Source organism: Rhinolophus sinicus, linkage group LG18 (assembly GCF_036562045.2).
Source record: "Rhinolophus sinicus isolate RSC01 linkage group LG18, ASM3656204v1, whole genome shotgun sequence".
Lineage (NCBI taxonomy): Eukaryota > Metazoa > Chordata > Mammalia > Chiroptera > Rhinolophidae > Rhinolophus > Rhinolophus sinicus.
The window spans coordinates 14,607,737-14,626,041 of record NC_133767.1 but is presented as its reverse complement, the minus strand read 5'-3'; the positions used below and the strand labels follow the sequence as shown (position 1 = coordinate 14,626,041).

The window sequence follows — 18,305 nt, the reverse complement described above, 5'->3', positions numbered from 1 at the left end:
TCCCGGCCCGCGTCGCGGGGCGGCGGGTTACTCACAGTATGGTGGCGTCCGCGGGGATGCGCAGCGCGGGCCCGAGCGTCCGCAGTCCGCGGCCGGAGCAGTTGACGCGACAGGCGGCGCCGGGTGCCGGGCCGCATTGACAAGGGGGTGCACAGGGCCCGCAGCCGCGCCCGGGGCCCCCCGCCAGCGCCCCGAGCCACAGGCCCAGGACCAGGGCGAGCGCCAGGCGGGCGGGCAGCATCGTCAGGGTAGCGTGCGCATGGCCCCGGCCCGGAGCCCGCCCGGCGCCGGCGGCCGCGGCTCAGGCGGGGCCTGCGGTCGGCATCGCGGGGCGCGGGGCAGGATCCAGGGGCGGCCGCGGCCTGCCGGCCTGCGCGACGTCCACTCGGCGCTCGAGCCCGGCCGCGTTCTGAGTCCACCGCCGCCCGCTCGCGCGCTCGCGCTGCACTGCGGGCCGCCGCGGGCTCCTCCTCCTCCCCGCGCGGCGCGGGCTGGGCGGGGCGTCACCAGGCTCCGCCCCCTGCGCCGTGGAGTCCAGGGCCCGCGGGGAGGCGGTGTCTTCAGGCTCTGCCCCCGCGCCACCGTGTCGGGCGCGGCATCGGGCGGGATGTCTTGAGGCTCCGCCCTTCGCTCTGCACTGTGGCCGCCGCGCGGGGTGAACGGGGCGGGGAGATGAGCGGGGCGGTGTGGCCCCGCCCCTCCCATGCACACCCCTCCCCCGGCACTCTTCCCTGCTCCTGCTGCGCGCGCTCGCCTCAGTTTCCCGCGGAGTCCGCGCCTCCCAGCCCTCTGCTGTCACCACAGTCACACGGAAAACACCAGCAATAATAACCACCGCGGCCTGAGATCTCCGGGTGCCGGCTACGCGCGCTCATCCACCCCCAGCGCCTCTGTCCCTCTCGATCTGCTCGGTACCCCGAGCGCCTGGCGTACAATAAGCGCTCAATAGGTACCCTTCGCGTCCTTTCGTGGAGTTACACCAGGGCAGGAAAGGTGTGACTGCTAATTCCCGCTGTCACGGAGGTGGCGCCCAAGGGGGGGGCCTCACCTGGGCCGGTGAAGCGCAGAATCCTGCTGCCACCAGCCCGCAGACCGAGGGCAGGAGACTGCTCTCTGCTCGCCGGACACCGAGTTCTCCAGCTCCGGCTGCCGCTTGCCCACTCTTTCCTTTCCTGGTCTCGAAGTACTCCGTGCTTGGCTCTGCAGAGGGAGCTTTTGTTCCTCTATGTGTGCAGGATTTAATTACGAAACTAATGCCCGTGGTGGGTAGAATCCACGCCAAACAACATGGATGAACTCTGAAAACATGCTAGAAGACCCTCACAAAAAAACACGTTATTATGAATCCATTTATAGGAATCCAAAATAGGCAAATCTATAGAGATAGGAAGTAGATTAGTGGGGTTGGGGGCGGGGAGATGGGGAGTGACTGCTAATGGGTTTGGGGTTTCTTTTTGGGAGGGTAATACTCGGGAATTAGTGGTGATGGTTGCACAGCCTTGTAAATATACTTTAAAAAATTACTGAATTGTGCTTTGAAAAGGATGGATTTTATGGTATGAATTATATCTCGACTTTTAAAACAATGAAGAAATAATAAAATTGGACAGTTGGGCACAGCGAGTGGGAGGATTAGCTGAGAGATGGGAGGAAGGAAACCCACATCCTTCATTTCCCTAACCATTCATTCATTGCCTTATTCCACTGAGCCTTCACCAACTCTAGGATGCGAGCACTATTATTATTCCCTCTAATAAGTGAAGTAACTAAGGCACAGAGAGGTTAAAAAATTTGCCAAGTCACACAGCAGGTAAGTGCCAGAATTAGGATTATATTCCAAACCCAAGATTTTAAATCCAGTTAAATAACAAACTGATACAATTTAAGGACTCCAGATGAGAGAAGATATACCCATAAGAAACAGTAGTGCAAAATGAGGGAAAGAGATTTATCAAGTCTAAATGATTGTTGGAAGGTGGTTGTGGAATAAATGCAGTTGTTTGGAAAGGATTTCTGGAACAGAAAATACATACGTTTAAAGAAGAAATTAATGATCTGGAAATGAAATTCTAGATTATTTCAACAAACTCTGTGGTGAAACAGAGAAAATAAAATTTGCCAAAGATCTTGTTTGATTCAGGGATGGGGACATTGGAGAAATGCTAAATTCTTGATAAAATACAGATTTTAAGATTGTTATTAACAGTTAATGATAACCATTAGCATAATATGAGAACTACAGGGGTGGAAAGAAACAAGTATACCTAAGGAAAGGACTGAAAAGGAAAAAATAAGTCAGTGTATTAATGAGAACACACAAAATAAGACCAAGCACATGGGGGAATCATAACAAATGTGAATGAGTTAAATTCCCCTGTTAAATAACAAGGATTCTCATAATAAGAAAACACACTAAGGGCAGCCGGTTGGCTCGGTTGGTTAGAGCACGGTGCTCACAGCACTCAGGTTGCCTGTTCAATTCCCGCATGGGCCAGTGAGCTGCACCCTCCACAACTGGATTGAAAACAACGACTTGAATTGGAGCTGATGGGTCCTGGAAAAACACACTGTTCCCCAATATTTAAAAAAGAAAGAAAATACGAAATCTGGGTAAATGCTGTTTACAGGAATAAGCTAAGACAAATAACCCAGAAATCTGAGAATAAAGAGATAGGAAAATGAAGACATAAAGCAGGTGGGGTGGGGTGGCAGTATTAATTCCAAAAAAAAAAAAAAAAATAGAACCTTAAACAAAAGATAATAAATGGGGAAAAGGGCATCTTTTTTGTACATTAATTAAAGGTAAAACCGGTGTAGAATATATATAGTGAACCCATTGTTTTCTCAAAAATAAAACATCAACATGCAAAGCTAAACTGTTAGAAATTCACAAAATCATTGTGGGAGACTTTATTACACCTTACTTTGAATCTTAAAAATGAAGCAATCTTTTGAAGCCAGTACAGATATAGAGGATTTGAACAGCACAGTTGAGTTCTACTTTACGTAACAGTATATTGGCATAACCGGGGGAAATGTTTAGGCAAGCCACGGGCCTTAGACAACACCGCCCCCTAGAGGTGCTCTGGGTCCGTTCACCTGCTCACCGCACCACTTCATTTTTTTTTTTTTTTTAACTTTTATTTATTTTAAGTATGTTTTTTCCAGGACCCATCAGCTCCAAGTCAAGCAGTTGTTTCAATATAGTTGTGGAGGCGCAGCTCACAATAGCCCATGTGGGGATCGAACCCGGCAACCTTGTTGTTCAGAGCACCGTGCTCTAACCAACTGCGATAACACGCCACCCCAACTTCTTGGGTTCAGCCAATGGCTGAGGCTTCCCCAAGCCCACTCTAGCCCACGATGCCCACCTGAGTAGAAGCCTGAAGAGCTGTCTGCAGAGGATCTTGGGACAAGGCTGGATGTCCTGACAATCCAGGTAATTGAAAGGTAAATGTGCAAGCGGCGAATATCTTCATTATCTTGATTGTAATGATGGTTTCATGGGTGTATAATACATATGTCAAAAATTACCAAATTGTACACTTTTTTATTTTAGGATTTTAAAATAACATTTTTTTAAGTTAAATGTGCATATTATAGGAAACTGAAAACCACAAGAACAAAATCACCATAATCCCAAGCAGTTTAGTTTGATGTATCCTTCTAGGTCCTCTGTGTGTATCTACACAGCTAAGCTTCCATTTTTATGTCATGAAAATTGTACAGTTATGTATGAAGCTTTTTCACACATCATGAATATTTACCATTTCAAAATCCCGAAGCTATATGAATATTTTGATAACCAATAACACGCTATACCAACTCAATCTGGAAGAAAAAAAAATGTAATCCTGACTTTCTTGGTGACAAAAATTTCATAAAAGACAAAAATGGCAACAGGCCTCTACGATAGACATTGGCAGAGTTACAATGAAAATATTGTATTCCCTCAATGTTCAGTATGAAATGAGACATGAAGCAACAAAGTACACAAAGTATTCTAAGAATTCATTATGATCTATACTTTTAAAATATTAACGAGGCAAAGTTCCACGGAAATACTTAACAATGTATTCTTATAGTAAAGCCCATAGATGCAAGCATATCAGTGGTTATCGTGACAATGTAAATATGAACTCATACATCCCTCCCTCGATCCTTCTTTCAGCCCCTCTGCCGCCAACCTCATGAACAAGTCCTGATGCCCATTTCTCAGAGCTGGTTTAACAATTCCATGCCTAAGCTGCCTCTTTTCTATCAATTATAACAAAAAGATATTTACAAATTGGTTAATTCACTAGCTCTACCTTTTATCGGTAACCTCAGGACATCTAAAAAGCTCAGATGTTGCAAAATAAAGAATGAACTTTGTCCACAGCACAGGTCCTTTACAAAAATGCACATACAGCGCGGCCGGCCGGATGGCTCAGTCGGTTAGAGGGCGAGCTCTGAACAACAGGGTTGCTGGTTGAATTCCCACATGGGCCAGTGAGCTGAGCCCTCCACAACTAGATTGAAAACAACAACTTGACTTGGAGCTGAGCTGTGCCCCCTTGAAAAAACAAACAAACAAACAAACAAACATGCACATATAGACCTATGATTCTCACCTAAAACTGTCTTCTAGCTGTGGAGATACTAGCCAAGAGCCTTTCCCTTCGCCCTTCCTCTTTTCCCTCCTCCACCACTTCAATGACTGAGCACAGGACTCCATCTAGCTTCAAGAGGTAGATTAACAAAGACACTCCCAGAAGACAGTCCTTCCTAAAAACTAACAAAAGGGCATTTGTACGCTTTAAATATGTGCGTTTATTGGATGTCAATCAGACCTCAATACAACTATTTCTTAAATATCTAACCACGTATAGTGACAAAAAGCAGGTCAATAGAAGCCAGGGACAAGAGCTGGAGGGAGGAAATCACTACAAAAGAACAAGAGGGAATTTCAGGGGTGATAAAAATGATTTATATCATGAGTATGGTGATGTTTAAATGACTTTACTTGTCAAAACTCACCAAATTGTAAACTTAAAATTAGTAAATGTTATTGTACATAAATAATGCCTTAGTAAAACTAACAAAAGTCTAACCATGTGGAAATTGAAATACCCTCTTTTAAATAACTCTTGTGTCAAAAGAATCAAAATTAAAATCAATTTATTTTGAAATGAATAGTAGTGAGCAAACCTTTTACTAAATCTTTGGGAGGCAAAGTTATATGATAACATCACTTTTTTATTATTAAGCATGAAATATCAAACTCGTATATAAACTAAGTTTTCATGTCAACATTCTAGATAAATAACTATAAAATAAGCTAAAGCAAAGTAAAAGGAAGGAAATTAGAAAAATAAGAGCATAAACTAGTCATCTTAAAAGAAAGAGTAGAATTGATTAATAAAATCAAGAGCTATTTTTAATATATAAGGCTATTAAGATTTTAAAAACCCTGCTAGCAAGTGTGGCTAAAAGAGAAAGATAAAAATAAAACACAGAATGTTAAGATTAAGAATGAAGGTTTGTTTACAGAAATAAAAAGTTGAAAATTATGTGCAATTATGTAACTTCTGAACTCTAGATAAGATCATTATATGTTAGAACAACACAAACTATAAAAACTAACTCAAGAAGAAATAAAAAACCCAAATAGACTACTAATAAAGGAAGAAATTGAAAACGTATCAAAACCATGCCAGGCAAACATATTTAATCCAGATCTTTCTATGGGTAAATCCTATCAAATGTGGAAAGATCAAACAATTGTGATTTTATACTCAGAGAACAAGGGTCACATCTCATTATATATTTATGCATAAATATACAATGTAGATTAATAGCCTAATTCAGATACCTAAACAAACTGGACGAAGAAAGCACAGAAAAAGAAATCCACAGTCCAATGATTTTTAGGTCTGTCCCAGCCACAGAATCTTTGTTTCAAACAAAATCCCCCAAATAGAAAGTCGAACTGCTCTGGAGCCCCCACAAGGATCCAGCTTTCCTGACACCTTGAGTTCAGCCCTGTAAGACTCATTTCACAAATTCCGGCCTCCCAAATGTAGGATGATAAATTTGGGTTGTTTTGTGCCACTGTTTGTGGGAATTTGTTACAGCAGCAATAGGAAAAGGATACAGGTGCCATTACCAAATCTAGTAGTGGTTACCTCTGAAGATAGGATCTGGAGAGTCCCAGAACTTTTATTCTTGCCTTTACCTTTTATATTGTTGACATGCCAGCAAAAATCATATAGTATTTTTATTAGTAAGAAAAAGAAGAGATAATGTAATTGTAGCACTTGGCCTACTCCAGGGTCAGCGAGTGCACAGGCTTTAGTAGTTGTCATGGCTACACAGGGGTCTGTTTTATTCCTTTACACCGATGCCCCCTGCCATGAGGCCGGGAATGGCACTCAGAGGCTGCCTGGAGAGCCTGGTTAGGAGGCAACTGGGGGTGTTCTGTGCAGCCCAAGCCCAGAGGTCTCACCTACATGGGGCCTCAGTGCAGGGTCTGGATCACAGCCAGGCGTCCTCCTGATCCCCTGCTCTGCAGCTGGCACATTTTGCATCCTGAGACTGTCAAGAGCACTCATGTGTGAGGACCTGAGTTGCTGAGGGGAGTGATGGCAGAGGGTAGACCTGCAATCCCACCTGCAAAGAAACCCCCCTCTGCTCCCGCCCTGCCTGGAACGGTCCTTTCCCCATTCAGGAACAGATAGGCCCCTATACTTGGCCACCTGCTTAGCAGGGCCACAGTTCGTCCAAGGGGAGTACTGCACTTGGACATGGAGGGGGGTGGAGGAGTGCACCTCTGACACCAGCTGCTTTCTGGCATGACTGGGTTCTTTTCTCTTTGGGATGGAAGTCAAATTCAGTGCTGCTGCAGTGCCTCTCTGACATCTCCATGGTAACGTTCATGTGGATTTCATAGAACATAAGGTGTTTGAGGCTGAAAGGAACCTCGAAGATCAGCTCCTTCCACCCCCTCATTTCCCAGAGTGGGAGCAGGCCCAGAGAGGGGACGCCACATGTCCAGGGTCTCACAGCAAGCCAGAGACCCAGCTGGGGCCTCTGCCTTCTGGCACCATGCCCAGCTAGGGTGTCTCTTTTTCCGAGACTGCAGGCAGCTAAATTCCACAGGACTGACTTCTTGGGAGATGCTCCAGGGACACAAACTTTGGGGGCTTTGCCACACCCCTCCTTGCTAAAGGATCGCTGAAGTCCAGCCTAACTCTGTCCTGCTCAGTCATGGAACTCTCCATTCAGTGCTTGGTGGGGACAGATGGGCACTGGCCTCAAGAAGCTCACAGGCTGGTGTAGAGCAAGAAGTGGGGGTAGGAGGAGCCAGAGAAGGCTGCCTGGAAGAGGGGGCTCTAAGCAGAGCCTGGAGTTCGAGGAGGAGGATCATTCCTTCCGGAGCCTGCCTGGCTTGAGGGCTGTGCGCTATGGACGAGCAAAATGTGGGGATGAAGCTGGAGGACTTGGAAAATGGGATTCCAGAAGGAGACTGCCCCAGACAATACATCCCAGAGGGTTGTCATGTCTGGGGGCTCATGGCACATGTCACTCCAGGACAAGGGGGTCAGACACTCAGAAGGACAAGTCAGAGGGCAGAGCACTGGAGCTGGAGGCCCTGGGCATGAGGGGACCAGGAATCGGGGCCACCAGAGGGTGCTAGGGGTGAGGGTACACAAGTGAGGCCTCAAGGAGGCTGGGGTTGCTCCATCCCTTTGTTGGGACATGGACTCATGTAGGCCCTTCCCTGCCCAGGGGAGCCAGCCTTATGCCAGCCGGGTGGAGGGCTGAAAGCACCCCTCCCCAGAAGGACAGTCCTCACTCTCCACCTCTTGCTCAGCCACATGGCTCACCTCACCTTCATGCCCTGCCTCAGGGGCCTGTCCTGGACTGCAGGGGTCTTCTCCTCTCTAGGTATAAAGATCCCAAGATTCTGGGCATTGCCAGATCCGGCCAAAGCCCCCCTCCTGACCTTTCCCACCAAACGGGCTCTTTTCCTCCTCCCGGCTAGCAGCATGTTCTAGTTCTATATTGCTACGTAATGAACACCCCTCCCCCCAAATACTCACAAATCTGCATTTTGGGCAGGGCTCAGCTGGGTGGTGTACGTCCGCTCTACACGGAATCTGCCAGGACTAGAGCATCCATGGCCAGGATGCCTTCTTTACTCACATGGCGGGCAAGTGGGTTCCTCTACACGTGGGCTTCTCCATGAGGTTGTTTGGGCTCTCTCACGGTACGGCAGCTGGGTTCCAAAAATGAATGTTCCAGGAGACAGGAAGGGGGAGCTGCCGGTCTGTAAGTTCTGGGTCCACAAATGGACACTGGATCACTTCTGCCGTCAAAGCAATCATAGCTTCCCCCCAGACCCAAGGGCGGGGACATGACCCTTCCCCCTGATTGGGAGGATTGGCAAAGAACTTGCCATCTCTAATCCACCTGAGCACCCCCCGGCTACGTCTCATGGGCTCTGACTCTTTTTTGCCTAACCTCCAGGCCTGCAGATTTTGTCTCTCCTGAAGGTCCCCTCTGTCCTTATTACCTCCTCCGGGGCACTGCAATCCCCCTCAAACTTCTCTCCCTGCCCCCAGGCTGCACCATCCATCATCCCCTTTTGGCCACTCTCCAATATTCCCATAGCAACGTCCTCTCTCTGTTGCTCTGCTCAGAAACCATGCATGGCTCCCTACTTCTCAGTGAACAATTTCCAAGCTCCTAGGCAAAACATTCACGTCCGCTTTACAATCTAGCCCTCTCCTGCGTTACCAATTGGATTACCTCCCATTTCCTCCAAGCAACTGGACCACACTTTGGCCTCTTCTGCTCAAAGTGCCCACCTACTGGCACTCTGAGCATGCATATATTCACTCCCTGCACCTGGCAAGTTTCTCTGTCTCCTTTCCTGTTGGACTCCTGCTCAACCTTTAAAGCCCAGTGAAAATGCCCCTGCTTTGCAAAGCCTTGCTCTCACTACTTGATCACACTAGTGTTATCGTTGCACATTGAGACACATTGTGCCTTAAATCCTTGTTAGCAATGACGTGTCCTCCTGAAGTGGGCCCCATGTTTCTTACTCATATATGTATTTTTTTTTTAAACCAATTTAATAACTGTTTATTGAGGCCCAGAGCCAGCTGCTAGGGATATAGCAATGACCAAGACGAGAGACTTCCTGTGCCCAGAGAGCTTACATTCCAGAGGGTGAAACAGATGGCAAACAGAGGAACCAAGAGACATAATGATCAAAGATTAGAAGGATTGCTGGAAGGCAAGAGAAGAAAAAGGGGTGCTGTGATGCAGGGGTCCAGAACTCCCTGTTTTCAAGGAAAAGCAGAGACCTGGTGTTTACATACACTCTCTTATTTTTAAAGGTTGCAAGGTCAAGCCTTTTTGCTCTGCTGCTCTCAGATTCCCTCCTCTTCTGGACTCCCACTCTCTTTGGCATGCCTGCCTCCTTCTCTCTTCCTGGTTACCCCAAAGTACTAGCTGCCCCTCCCCCAACTCAGGCTGCCCTACCTGCAGCCACCACCCCTAGGGCACACAAACTCTGCTGTGGCTCCATGCCCTGGGGACACTGTGGTCAGCAGCTGGCAGGAGGCGTAGGGAGTCCCAGAGCTCTGAGGCCAGTGGGCATTGGCTAGCGGAGACTCTGGGCCTGCCATCCTGAAGCCAGGCTTCTAAGGGTGAATCACCTGGTATCCCCAGGGCCACAGCAGTGGGAGCCCAACAACCCCGCCTTAGGCCCCACTACCCTTAAATCTGGTCACTGGCCGGGAAGAAGTCAGGGGCCAGAGGAGAAAGATAGGAAAGGAGGCCAGGGGGCCTGAGAGGGCTTCCTCAGGTTTGTCCACCAGCTCTGAAAGGGCCTTGACGGATGGGTCTCCGGGGGACCCACAGGCCAATCTTGCCATGGGACAGATTTAGGGTAGTGGGGCCTAAGGTGGGGTTGCTGTGGCCCTGGGGATAGCAGGTCATCCACCCTTAGAAACCCAACTTCAGGATGGCTGGCCCAGCATCTCAGCTCTCCGGAGCCAGTTCCCAGGTGTAAACCTTGGCTCTGCCACTTTCTGGCCTGGTGACCTAGGACAGCTCCTTTCCCCTCCCTGGGCCTCAGTTTCCCCATCTGAATATTGGGGATCAAAGCAGCACCCACCTCACAGGACAGATTTGAAGATGACGTGAGCCTGGCGCACGATGGTGCCCAATGAAGGGCAGCTTTCCACAGCCTCTGCAGTGTCGGTCCTTGCCAGGCCCTATCGAGGAATAGCTCTGCTGGGAAACATCCCTCCATCTGTGTTTTCCTAGACCTCTGACCTTGAGAGGCAGCTTCTACCCAAAATAATTAGCTGAGCTCTGGGCACTGCCAGCTGACAGGGCCCAGGCCTCTGACGGGCCCAGGGTCCCAGTGATAGTTGTCACGTCTTGGGGGGACAGCAAGGCCACCCCTCCAGCTCACAGAGTATGGACCAGAGACTGCTCCCAGGGGTGCTGCCCTTCTGTCTGTACCCACTGCCCCCAAGCCCCGGGCAAGGGGCATCTTGAGTCACCACTCCCAGGATTCCATGACACCTTAGCCTTATTCTCAAAACCCAGAGCATCTTGGGTGGGAGTCCTGGGACACTGCCCTAGGCAGTCCAGGTGGACAGGAGGTGTCAGGGCGTGGAGAGGGGTCTGCTAGGGACCAGAGTGGGGTTTTGACAATCAGCACTTGGCCGGCTTGGGGCCAAAACCTGGCACTGGAAGGCCAGCCACAGCCTGGGGGTGGGGGCCTCTCACCTCCTTCCCCAATCAGACCCTTGAGGGCAGAGAGCCTGCTGCTGGCGGTGGAACAGACTTCCCTTTTCTTAAGGATCCCGTGGCTTCGGCCCAGCAGGTAGGTGGAGAGCCCCTGCCAGCTCAGCCCTGATGCTCAGCGGTGCCGCTACATTTTGCCTCTGATAACCAGCTGCCAGTTGAGCCCCAAGCCTTTGTTTGCCCAGCCTGAGTGGAGTGTTGGAGCTTCCTGGACCCGCCTGCCTTGGAAGAGAGGAAGGCCCACAGCAGGTCAGGTGGCATCTCTGGTAGACAAGGACAGAATCTCGGGGTGCTCACCCCAGGCAGGCCCACTGCTTCAGCACTCCCTACTTTAGGGCATTCCCCTTGACCCAAGCCCTGAGGTGTTCCAGTGGAGGTGTGGGTCACTGCGCAAGGGGCAGCGCGGGGCGAAGTGGCACACAGCGCGCAGAGGAGCGACACGATCCCGGGTGCTCCCTCACCCAGGCCCGCCGCCTCACACCCCGGCCCAGACCCGGAGGCGGCCACTAAGACGCGCTCACCTGGCAGGGGTTCACCCAGGGGCGGCCGGCAACTGACCCCACCCACCGGGCGGCTGGCTCATTTGCATGGCCCCACCCCAAAGCGGCCATTGGCCGCGGCGGCGGCGGGAGGCAGGGGCTGAGTGGCTGAGGGGCTGTGGGGCGGCGGGGGCGGGGCGGCGGGGAGCTGGGCGCCCAGGATGCCGCTGCCGCCGCCGCCGCCGCCGCCGCCACGGGACGAGTTCGGGTCCCGGTCGGGCTCCGAGGGCGCGGAGAGAAGGGCGGCCCGGGGCGCGGCGGCTGCAGCGACAGCGCACTGAACGCCTGCGCGCCATGTCCAGAAAGAAGAACCCCAAGAGCAAGGGGGCCCCCGCGCCCGCTACCTCAGCGCTTCCCGGCTCCAATGGGCCCCGGCCCGCGCGCCCCGGGACTGCGTCCCCTGGCCTCCAGGCGCCACACAACGGGCCCCCGCAGCCCGGCCGGCCCTTGCTTGGTGGCGGCGGCGACTTCTACGACGTTGCCTTCAAGGTGAGCGAGGCACCCCCACCCCATGCGAGCGCAGCAGGTGGCGTCCGGCAGGAGCCGATTGGGGAGGGGGTTCGAGGCGGGGGGTGCAAGGCCCTGCAGAGTTCCGGCATGGAGCTAGCTGGAGCGGTACCCCGCAGCTGGCACAGCTGAGACGGTGCATCGTATGCACACACACAGCTGTCAGAGCTGGGTTTGGGATATTCAACAGCTGGCAAGGCATACCCCTCACCCCACCTCCAGATGGCAGGACCGGACAAGGCGTTCCGTAGGAGTCAGAGCCAGGTGCCCTCTCCCCTCTCCCTAATGTCTCCGACCCCGCTGGAGCCACAGTTTCATCATTTCCCATATGCTGCCTTCCCTCACCCCCAGGGTCTGTGGCTCTCCTAATTTATAGGGGGCAGGGAGACTAAGAAGAGGTTTGCCAGTTGGGTGGGAAGCACTGGGACCTCCTCCAGGCCAAGGCAAAAGCTTGTGAATTGTGGGGGGTTGGAAAGACCATCTTTAGGTTTGGGAGGCTTTGGCGGCAGGCTGGGGGAGGGATGGGAGAGGGAAAGGCCTGACTGACCCTCCCTGCCCACAGACCTGGCTTATGCCTCTCCTCATGCCAAGATCTGACCCTCATTTGGCAAATTCTTTTTGAGTCTGGCTGGGATTGGAAGAAGCCCCGTGGTACAGAGGCCCCCACAGGCCTTCTAGGAGGTCCCTAGCCGCCAACCCCCAGGCTGTGCTCCCCACCAAACCCCAGATGCTCCCCTCCAGATCAAGCATGGTGTCCAGGGCCTGGGGGTGGGGTTTAGGTAGGGCCCTGAATGGAGGCAGCTGCCCCACTCCCCGCGCATTGAGATGAGCAGAAGCTTGTAGAGGTGAAAGCTGGAGGTGCAGGCCGGTTGGGACCAAGACTGCTGGGTGTCCCTCAGGCCCTGCTGAGCCTGTGACACCTCCCTCCACTTCTGCCTCTCTGACCAGCCAGCTCAGGGAAGTCCAAGCATCCCTCTGGGTAGGCCAGCCTCCTGTTTCCCTCTGCCCCTAACACCTCTGCCCCTCCTGCTCACCCCAGGTCATGCTGGTGGGGGACTCGGGCGTGGGAAAGACCTGCCTGCTCGTGCGCTTCAAGGATGGGGCTTTCCTGGCGGGGACCTTCATCTCCACCGTGGGCATCGACTTCCGGGTGAGAATGGAGGCTGATACCCTGGGCCCCTAACACCAGCTCACTGAGTTCTCATAGCACTCCTGGCAGCTGGTTCTCCATTGTCCCGTGGCAGTGACACACTCACAAGGTGGAGCTACTGTCTGGACTACCTGTCTCCGAGTCAGGGTGGTTGAGGTGGGGTGCCTTAACCACCAAGCTGCTGCCTGCCTCTGACACCCCAAGGATTCTGGAGACAGGTGGTGGCTGTATCTGACTGAAGCAGAGATGGTAACTCTGTGCCTGGGGCCAGCACAACTCTGGAGCTGTATCCTGTGCCTCAGGGTTGGTGGTCACCGGTGCCCACAGGGTGGTGGCTGTCAGAGGGAACTCAAGGCCCATGTCCACTTGGGAGGCCCACATCGCTGACCCACTGTACATAGGGGGCCCTGAGATGCCAGGTGGGCCACCTAGGACCTACAAGATAGGTGGCTGTGGCACTTGAGCACACATACAGTTCATCCCGCAGCTGGAAAAAGGGTGTTACCTTGAGACTGGGGGCTTGCTTGGGGGAAAAGTCCCTGCCCTTGGGTGAGGAGGCTCATGGGAAATGCTTCCACCTGACTGCTCTCCCCTGCCAGAAGCCCTTTACCACCCCCAGTTGGGGGGCTGAGTTCTTCTGGGGGTGTCTGTGGACTCTTGGCTCTCAAGACCCTCCAGCACCCCAAGCAGCAGGAAATGATCGGGGCCTCTGGCATCAGAGCCCCCATCTCTGCCCACTAGTCTGAATTCCATGTCAGTGATGGGGTGCTGTTGAGGTGCTGGTGTTCTCTGCAAATCCCAAATTTGCATTTTTCTCACCCTTTAATTAGACCCAGTTGGCAGGAGGGTGGGAGAGGCCCATTCTGGCAACAGGAAAGGGGGGCTCCCTCCAGCCTGGGAGTCATTTTCTGCCTTATTTGGGGAGCCAGGTCCCCTCAGATCCTCTGAGATGAAGGGTTGAGGTGCCAGAAGGGGGTTGGTCTAGGCCCAGGGCAGGTGGCCCTTTGCCTGTCCTGATCCAGAGTCTCTCTTCTCACCTCCCTCTTGGCTCTGGGGCTGGTGGTGAGGGAGGTGAGGCCAGTTGGTTCACACCCTTCGGGGTGAGGAAGGTGGGGTTGTCCCTCCCTAGCCGGCAGATGGCTGTGTTTAGTTCCCCAGAGACCCAGAAGCACCCTGACAGCAGGAACCTGGGGAAGAGGGAGGCAGTGACATTACAGCCACCCCCCACCCCCAGCCAGCAGATGGGAACCAGGGTTGGGCCACTCCCTGCAGGGCCAAGCAGCAAACAGTGAGCACCCACTGTGTACCAGGCAGAGTTCCGCACTCGGGTTACTACACTGGGCCCTGTCCTCAGGGAACGACTGCCTTCCAGGCATGGAGAGCAGCTTTTAAATCAGAATAGACGTTTTGAATCCTCACTCTGGGCCAGACACACGCTTCTCAGTGCTTTGCATATAGTAACTCATAATTTGAGCAGTCATGTGATGGGCACCCTGGTTATCCCCATTTGTGGGTGGGGAAACTGAGGCAATGTTAGTAACAGGCCTGTGGTCACAAGGTGATTTCAAATGTCATGCAAATGGCTCTAAGCAAAAGGAGCGCATGTGCAGAGCTGTGGGAGGTGTCAGTGGCTGGGGTCTGCACTTTGGGCAGGGCTGGAATGGAGAGGGGGTAATGGATGGGGTTTAAGGTGCTGGGGGAAAGGAGACAAAGCAACAGGATTCAGTGACTGGGGGTGGGTGGCCACAAGGGGCCTGTCAGTGGAGCTGATGGGGCCATGTGCCAGGCTTGCAGGCAGAGGGAGAACCTGGCCCAGAATTGGACACCGCTGGCCATGGAAGGCAGCAACCTACATGTCTATCAGTACAGCCATGTAAGCAGGAAAGGGGCCTGGGTGCCCCGAGTGCACAGGTTATCAGGAGGGGTTCACCAGAGGCAGGAGAGATGGGTAGACCTCAGGACTTGGGTTCAAGGGTGAGCATTAACTGCATGTAAAGGGTGAGATGGTCAGATGAGAACCAGGAGGCAGAGCCCAGCCAGCTGAGGGGCAGACAGGATAAGAAGGAATTCAGGGCATGCCAGGGAACCCTCCATTTCAGGTTGTCCTGGCCTGGCATTGCCCACATCTCCCCCAGACTGCCCACTTGGGAGCCCACTGCCAGAGGGTGGCACTGGGCCCTTTGTTGGAGCTGGCTGGTTGTGTTTCAGAACAAAGTTCTGGACGTGGATGGCATGAAGGTGAAGTTGCAGGTAAGGCAATTGGGGGAGGGTGAGTTGAAGGCAGGGGACACCCAGGAAAGAGTGGGCAGCCCCAACTACTGGCCATATCTGTCACTGCAGATCTGGGACACGGCTGGCCAGGAGCGGTTCCGCAGTGTCACCCATGCCTACTATCGTGATGCTCATGGTGAGCTCCTGGGCAGAGGGTCCCAGCCCCAGAGACTTGGAGGGTGATACACGAGGTTGTGGGTGCTGGGTAGGCTGTTGCAGGCGTCCTCACTGGCCTTCTGCCCCCAGCACTGCTGCTGCTCTATGATGTCACCAACAAGGCCTCCTTTGACAACATCCAGGTCAGTGGCTTCTTTCCGGGTGAGGTGGGCATCCCATCCATCCCCAACCTCCCTCAGGCAGCTGGCATCAGGGCCCCAGAGGGTGCTGAGGACCCTACTGACAGCAAGGAGGGGAAAGGCCCCTCTGCGCTCCTGGTGGCCCAAGGTGACAGTATGAGCTGAAGGTGGCCGGGGTGACCTCCCAGCTCCATCAGTCCAACACCTTGGATAAAGTATGTCAGGGGCACCCCAGCATGGCACATGGGGAGCAGTTTCCGACAGGCACTGTGTAGAATGTGCCCTGGAGGGGCAAAGTACCTCCAGTCTGATCTCAGCTCTCCCAACAGGCCTGGCTGACGGAGATCCAGGACTATGCCCAGCACAACGTGGTGCTCATGCTGCTAGGGAACAAGGTGGGCACCCCTGCCTGTCCTCTCCACCCTGGCTCTGCAGGGGGGTGAGCCCCAGGCCAGCTCTCACCAAGACCCCTGTGCCAGGTGGACTCCACCCAGGAGCGTGTGGTGAAGAGGGAGGACGGAGAGAAGCTGGCCAAGGTGAGTTGGGGTGAGGGGCTGCCCCAGGGGTGCCCCCCTGGGGCAGTAGGGCCTGGGTTGTCCCCTCCAGGCTGCCACCCTGCTGGCAGCAGCTGTTTGCAGGAGTATGGGCTGCCTTTCATGGAGACCAGCGCCAAGACAGGCCTCAACGTGGACTTGGCCTTCACAGCCATAGCCAAGTAAGTCCTGGCTGTCACCAGGTAGGCCTCCAGACCCAGTGTCTGAATCCCCTTGGGGATACAGGCCACCCCGTTCCATGGTCACCCCTACCCCACAGGGAGTTGAAACAGCGCTCCATGAAGGCCCCCAGCGAGCCCCGCTTCCAGCTGCACGACTATGTCAAGAGGGAGGTCCGTGGGGCCTCCTGCTGCAGGTCCTGAAACAAGCTGGGCACAGCCACCGGGGTTCCAGCTGTTGAGGCCCAGGCTCAGCCCAGCCCCCGCAAGTCTCGTCTACAGGTCTCTCGGGCATGTCACCCAGTGGTCAGTCCCAGGGTGCCCATTTCCAGGACTCCCAGGCTGAGCCTTGCCCTTCTCTTGTCCTGGTGACAATCTATAGCCTCAGTCCTAACAAACGGGTTTCAGGGAACCAGTGAGTCTGTGGCCCCCAGTTCACCTGCCCCTGCCTGAGTGCATTCTGTACAGAAAGGGGCACCCTGCAATGTACAGACTGGGATGTCTGGTCCCCTGCTCACCACAGCCCTCTGCTGCCCCCTCCTGGATAAGCTCAGCTTTGAGGCTAAGCTGCAGTGACCCCACGTGTACAGTGCCTAACCCCTTAGAAAGCCATGTCTTCAGCTGCACATGCTGCCCAGGCAGGGAATGGCAGGACTCCTGCCCATGCCTGGGGTAGTGGGCTTCACCAATAATCACCTGCGTTTGTGCCAAGATCCAGGGCTGCGTGTTCCCAGCCCACCAACGAGGAGGCTCTGGCTCAATCACCAGGGTCTTCCCCTCATGTTTCCTTGAAGGATGCCAAGACTGGCTTTGTAATACAGGGAATACCATGTGGCAAATCACAGAAATGTCAGGGAAACTAAGACTACCAGCCCTTGCCTGCTGACCAGGGTACCATCTTGGCAGGCCATGGTATCGGGCATGGCTTGCTCACAGCTGAGGCCGGTTCTTGGCGAGGTCAACCTAAAAAGGCTGGCAGTGCCCTCTACCTTATACTAAAATCTTCAAGTCTGTTGATTAAGAGTCTTTGTTTTCAATCTTAGTGAATAAAGTTGTGTTTTCTGGAATGCCTGTCTCGTCCATTGATATCACCTCTTAGAGATCTCAGCCAAGCCCAGGTCCCAAATTCAACACTAAGAGGGTGGCACTCCCTCATAACCAGGGTGGGGAAAAAAGCACAGCAGGGCTTCCTGGAACCCCAACAACATAGAAAGCCATGCTCAGTGGCCAGTTAATCCTGTTAGTGAGGAACCAATGGAGTCCCCTGGGGTGCAAATGGTGTGTGAAAATAAAGACACTTGCACTCCTATCAACTCATACCACCTTTGCTTTATTGCTAAGCACTTCAGATAGATATGAACTACTCCCGCATTACCACCAGGTCCCTGGACTGATTGACGTTGACTTACATTCAAGGTCTCCAGGCAAGTCACCGACGGCCCTGAAAAGCAGACAGCGCCGAAATGTAGAGAGAAAGAAGCCCACTCTCCCCATGTTTTTATCCTCAGACCCGTCAATGGGGCGCACCGTGAAGCCTCAGTCTTGCAATATAATCAGACTGCATGTGCAGTTTTCATACGAGGTGTCAGAAATTAAAGCAATTCATCACAGGCTCGGAGCGGAGTGGGGGAAACCAGGCCCGGCCCAATCTTACCTGTAGGGAACTGTAGGTCTGGAGATTCGGAGTTCCCTGCCCGAACGGGGGGTCGGGGGAGCAAGAAACGTGCACAACGCTGAGGACCAAAATGGAGTACAGGACGAGGCTAGGCCAGCCTGCGGGTTTGGGCGACCAGTTCTTCTCCAGGCATTGCGCACAGAGCGCACGAAAAGATCCTACGCTCGCAATCCACCGCGAAAGAGCGGGAACGTGCCAGGCTCAAGCTTTTATAGAAACTGCACCAACACTGCGATTGGACAATTCCGGCGGAAGTATCCGCCCCCCATCCCGGCCGCTGATACGCTCCGCTCGCTACACTTTGTTTTCACCAATCGCGCCATAGTATTTCTTGGGGATTGGATGG

The 18,305-nt window shown here is 53.2% G+C and overlaps 2 protein-coding genes, 2 long non-coding RNA genes and 1 other non-coding gene across 7 annotated transcripts in view; 1 reads left to right on the top strand and 4 right to left on the bottom strand.

Annotated features, from left to right (window-relative positions):
- PKD1 (polycystin 1, transient receptor potential channel interacting) overlaps positions 1 to 459 on the bottom strand; it is a 44,937-nt gene extending 44,478 nt beyond the window's left edge. For both annotated transcript variants that reach the window (XM_019713061.2, XM_074322646.1), the window contains exon 1: positions 36 to 459. In XM_019713061.2, coding sequence (XP_019568620.2) covers positions 36 to 241 — 206 coding nt within the window. In that variant the 5' untranslated portion in view covers positions 242 to 459. The remainder of the gene's footprint in view (positions 1 to 35) is intronic.
- Positions 460 to 7,444: 6,985 nt separating this feature from the next.
- LOC141569450 (uncharacterized) lies at positions 7,445 to 11,344 on the bottom strand. Its single transcript, XR_012493093.1, has 3 exons — positions 10,792 to 11,344; positions 10,169 to 10,268; positions 7,445 to 8,320 (listed from the first exon to the last, which is right to left on the bottom strand). It is a non-coding gene; the product is annotated as an uncharacterized LOC141569450 (long non-coding RNA).
- A 117-nt stretch (positions 11,345 to 11,461) lies between these two features.
- On the top strand, positions 11,462 to 17,351 carry RAB26 (RAB26, member RAS oncogene family). 2 transcript variants are annotated; one of them, XM_019713193.2, is made up of 9 exons: positions 11,463 to 11,837; positions 12,895 to 13,005; positions 15,214 to 15,255; positions 15,346 to 15,412; positions 15,523 to 15,575; positions 15,902 to 15,967; positions 16,052 to 16,108; positions 16,211 to 16,287; positions 16,386 to 17,351. In XM_019713193.2, exons 1-9 carry the CDS (start codon positions 11,643 to 11,645, stop codon positions 16,486 to 16,488), a joined length of 771 nt encoding a protein of 256 aa, XP_019568752.1. In that variant the 5' UTR covers positions 11,463 to 11,642; the 3' UTR covers positions 16,489 to 17,351. The 2 variants fall into 2 exon arrangements, with proteins under 2 accessions (XP_019568751.1, XP_019568752.1); XM_019713192.2 differs by having other exon boundaries at positions 11,462 to 11,837; positions 16,052 to 16,287.
- A 242-nt stretch (positions 17,352 to 17,593) lies between these two features.
- LOC109435318 (uncharacterized) lies at positions 17,594 to 18,229 on the bottom strand. Its single transcript, XR_002135951.2, has 2 exons — positions 17,939 to 18,229; positions 17,594 to 17,725 (listed from the first exon to the last, which is right to left on the bottom strand). It is a non-coding gene; the product is annotated as an uncharacterized LOC109435318 (long non-coding RNA).
- On the bottom strand, positions 17,816 to 17,898 carry LOC141569529 (small nucleolar RNA SNORD60). Its single transcript, XR_012493254.1, has one exon. It is a non-coding gene; the product is annotated as a small nucleolar RNA SNORD60 (small nucleolar RNA).
- Positions 18,230 to 18,305: the final 76 nt, after the last annotated feature.

Coding starts and splice junctions, on each gene's coding strand:
- RAB26 (XM_019713192.2), top strand. CDS start 11,643: ATGTCCAGAAAGAAGAACCCCAAGAGCAAGGGGGCCCCCGCGCCCGCT. Junction 11,838..12,894: donor TCTACGACGTTGCCTTCAAG/GTGAGCGAGGCA, acceptor TGCTCACCCCAG/GTCATGCTGGTGGGGGACTC. Junction 15,968..16,051: donor TCATGCTGCTAGGGAACAAG/GTGGGCACCCCT, acceptor CCCCTGTGCCAG/GTGGACTCCACCCAGGAGCG.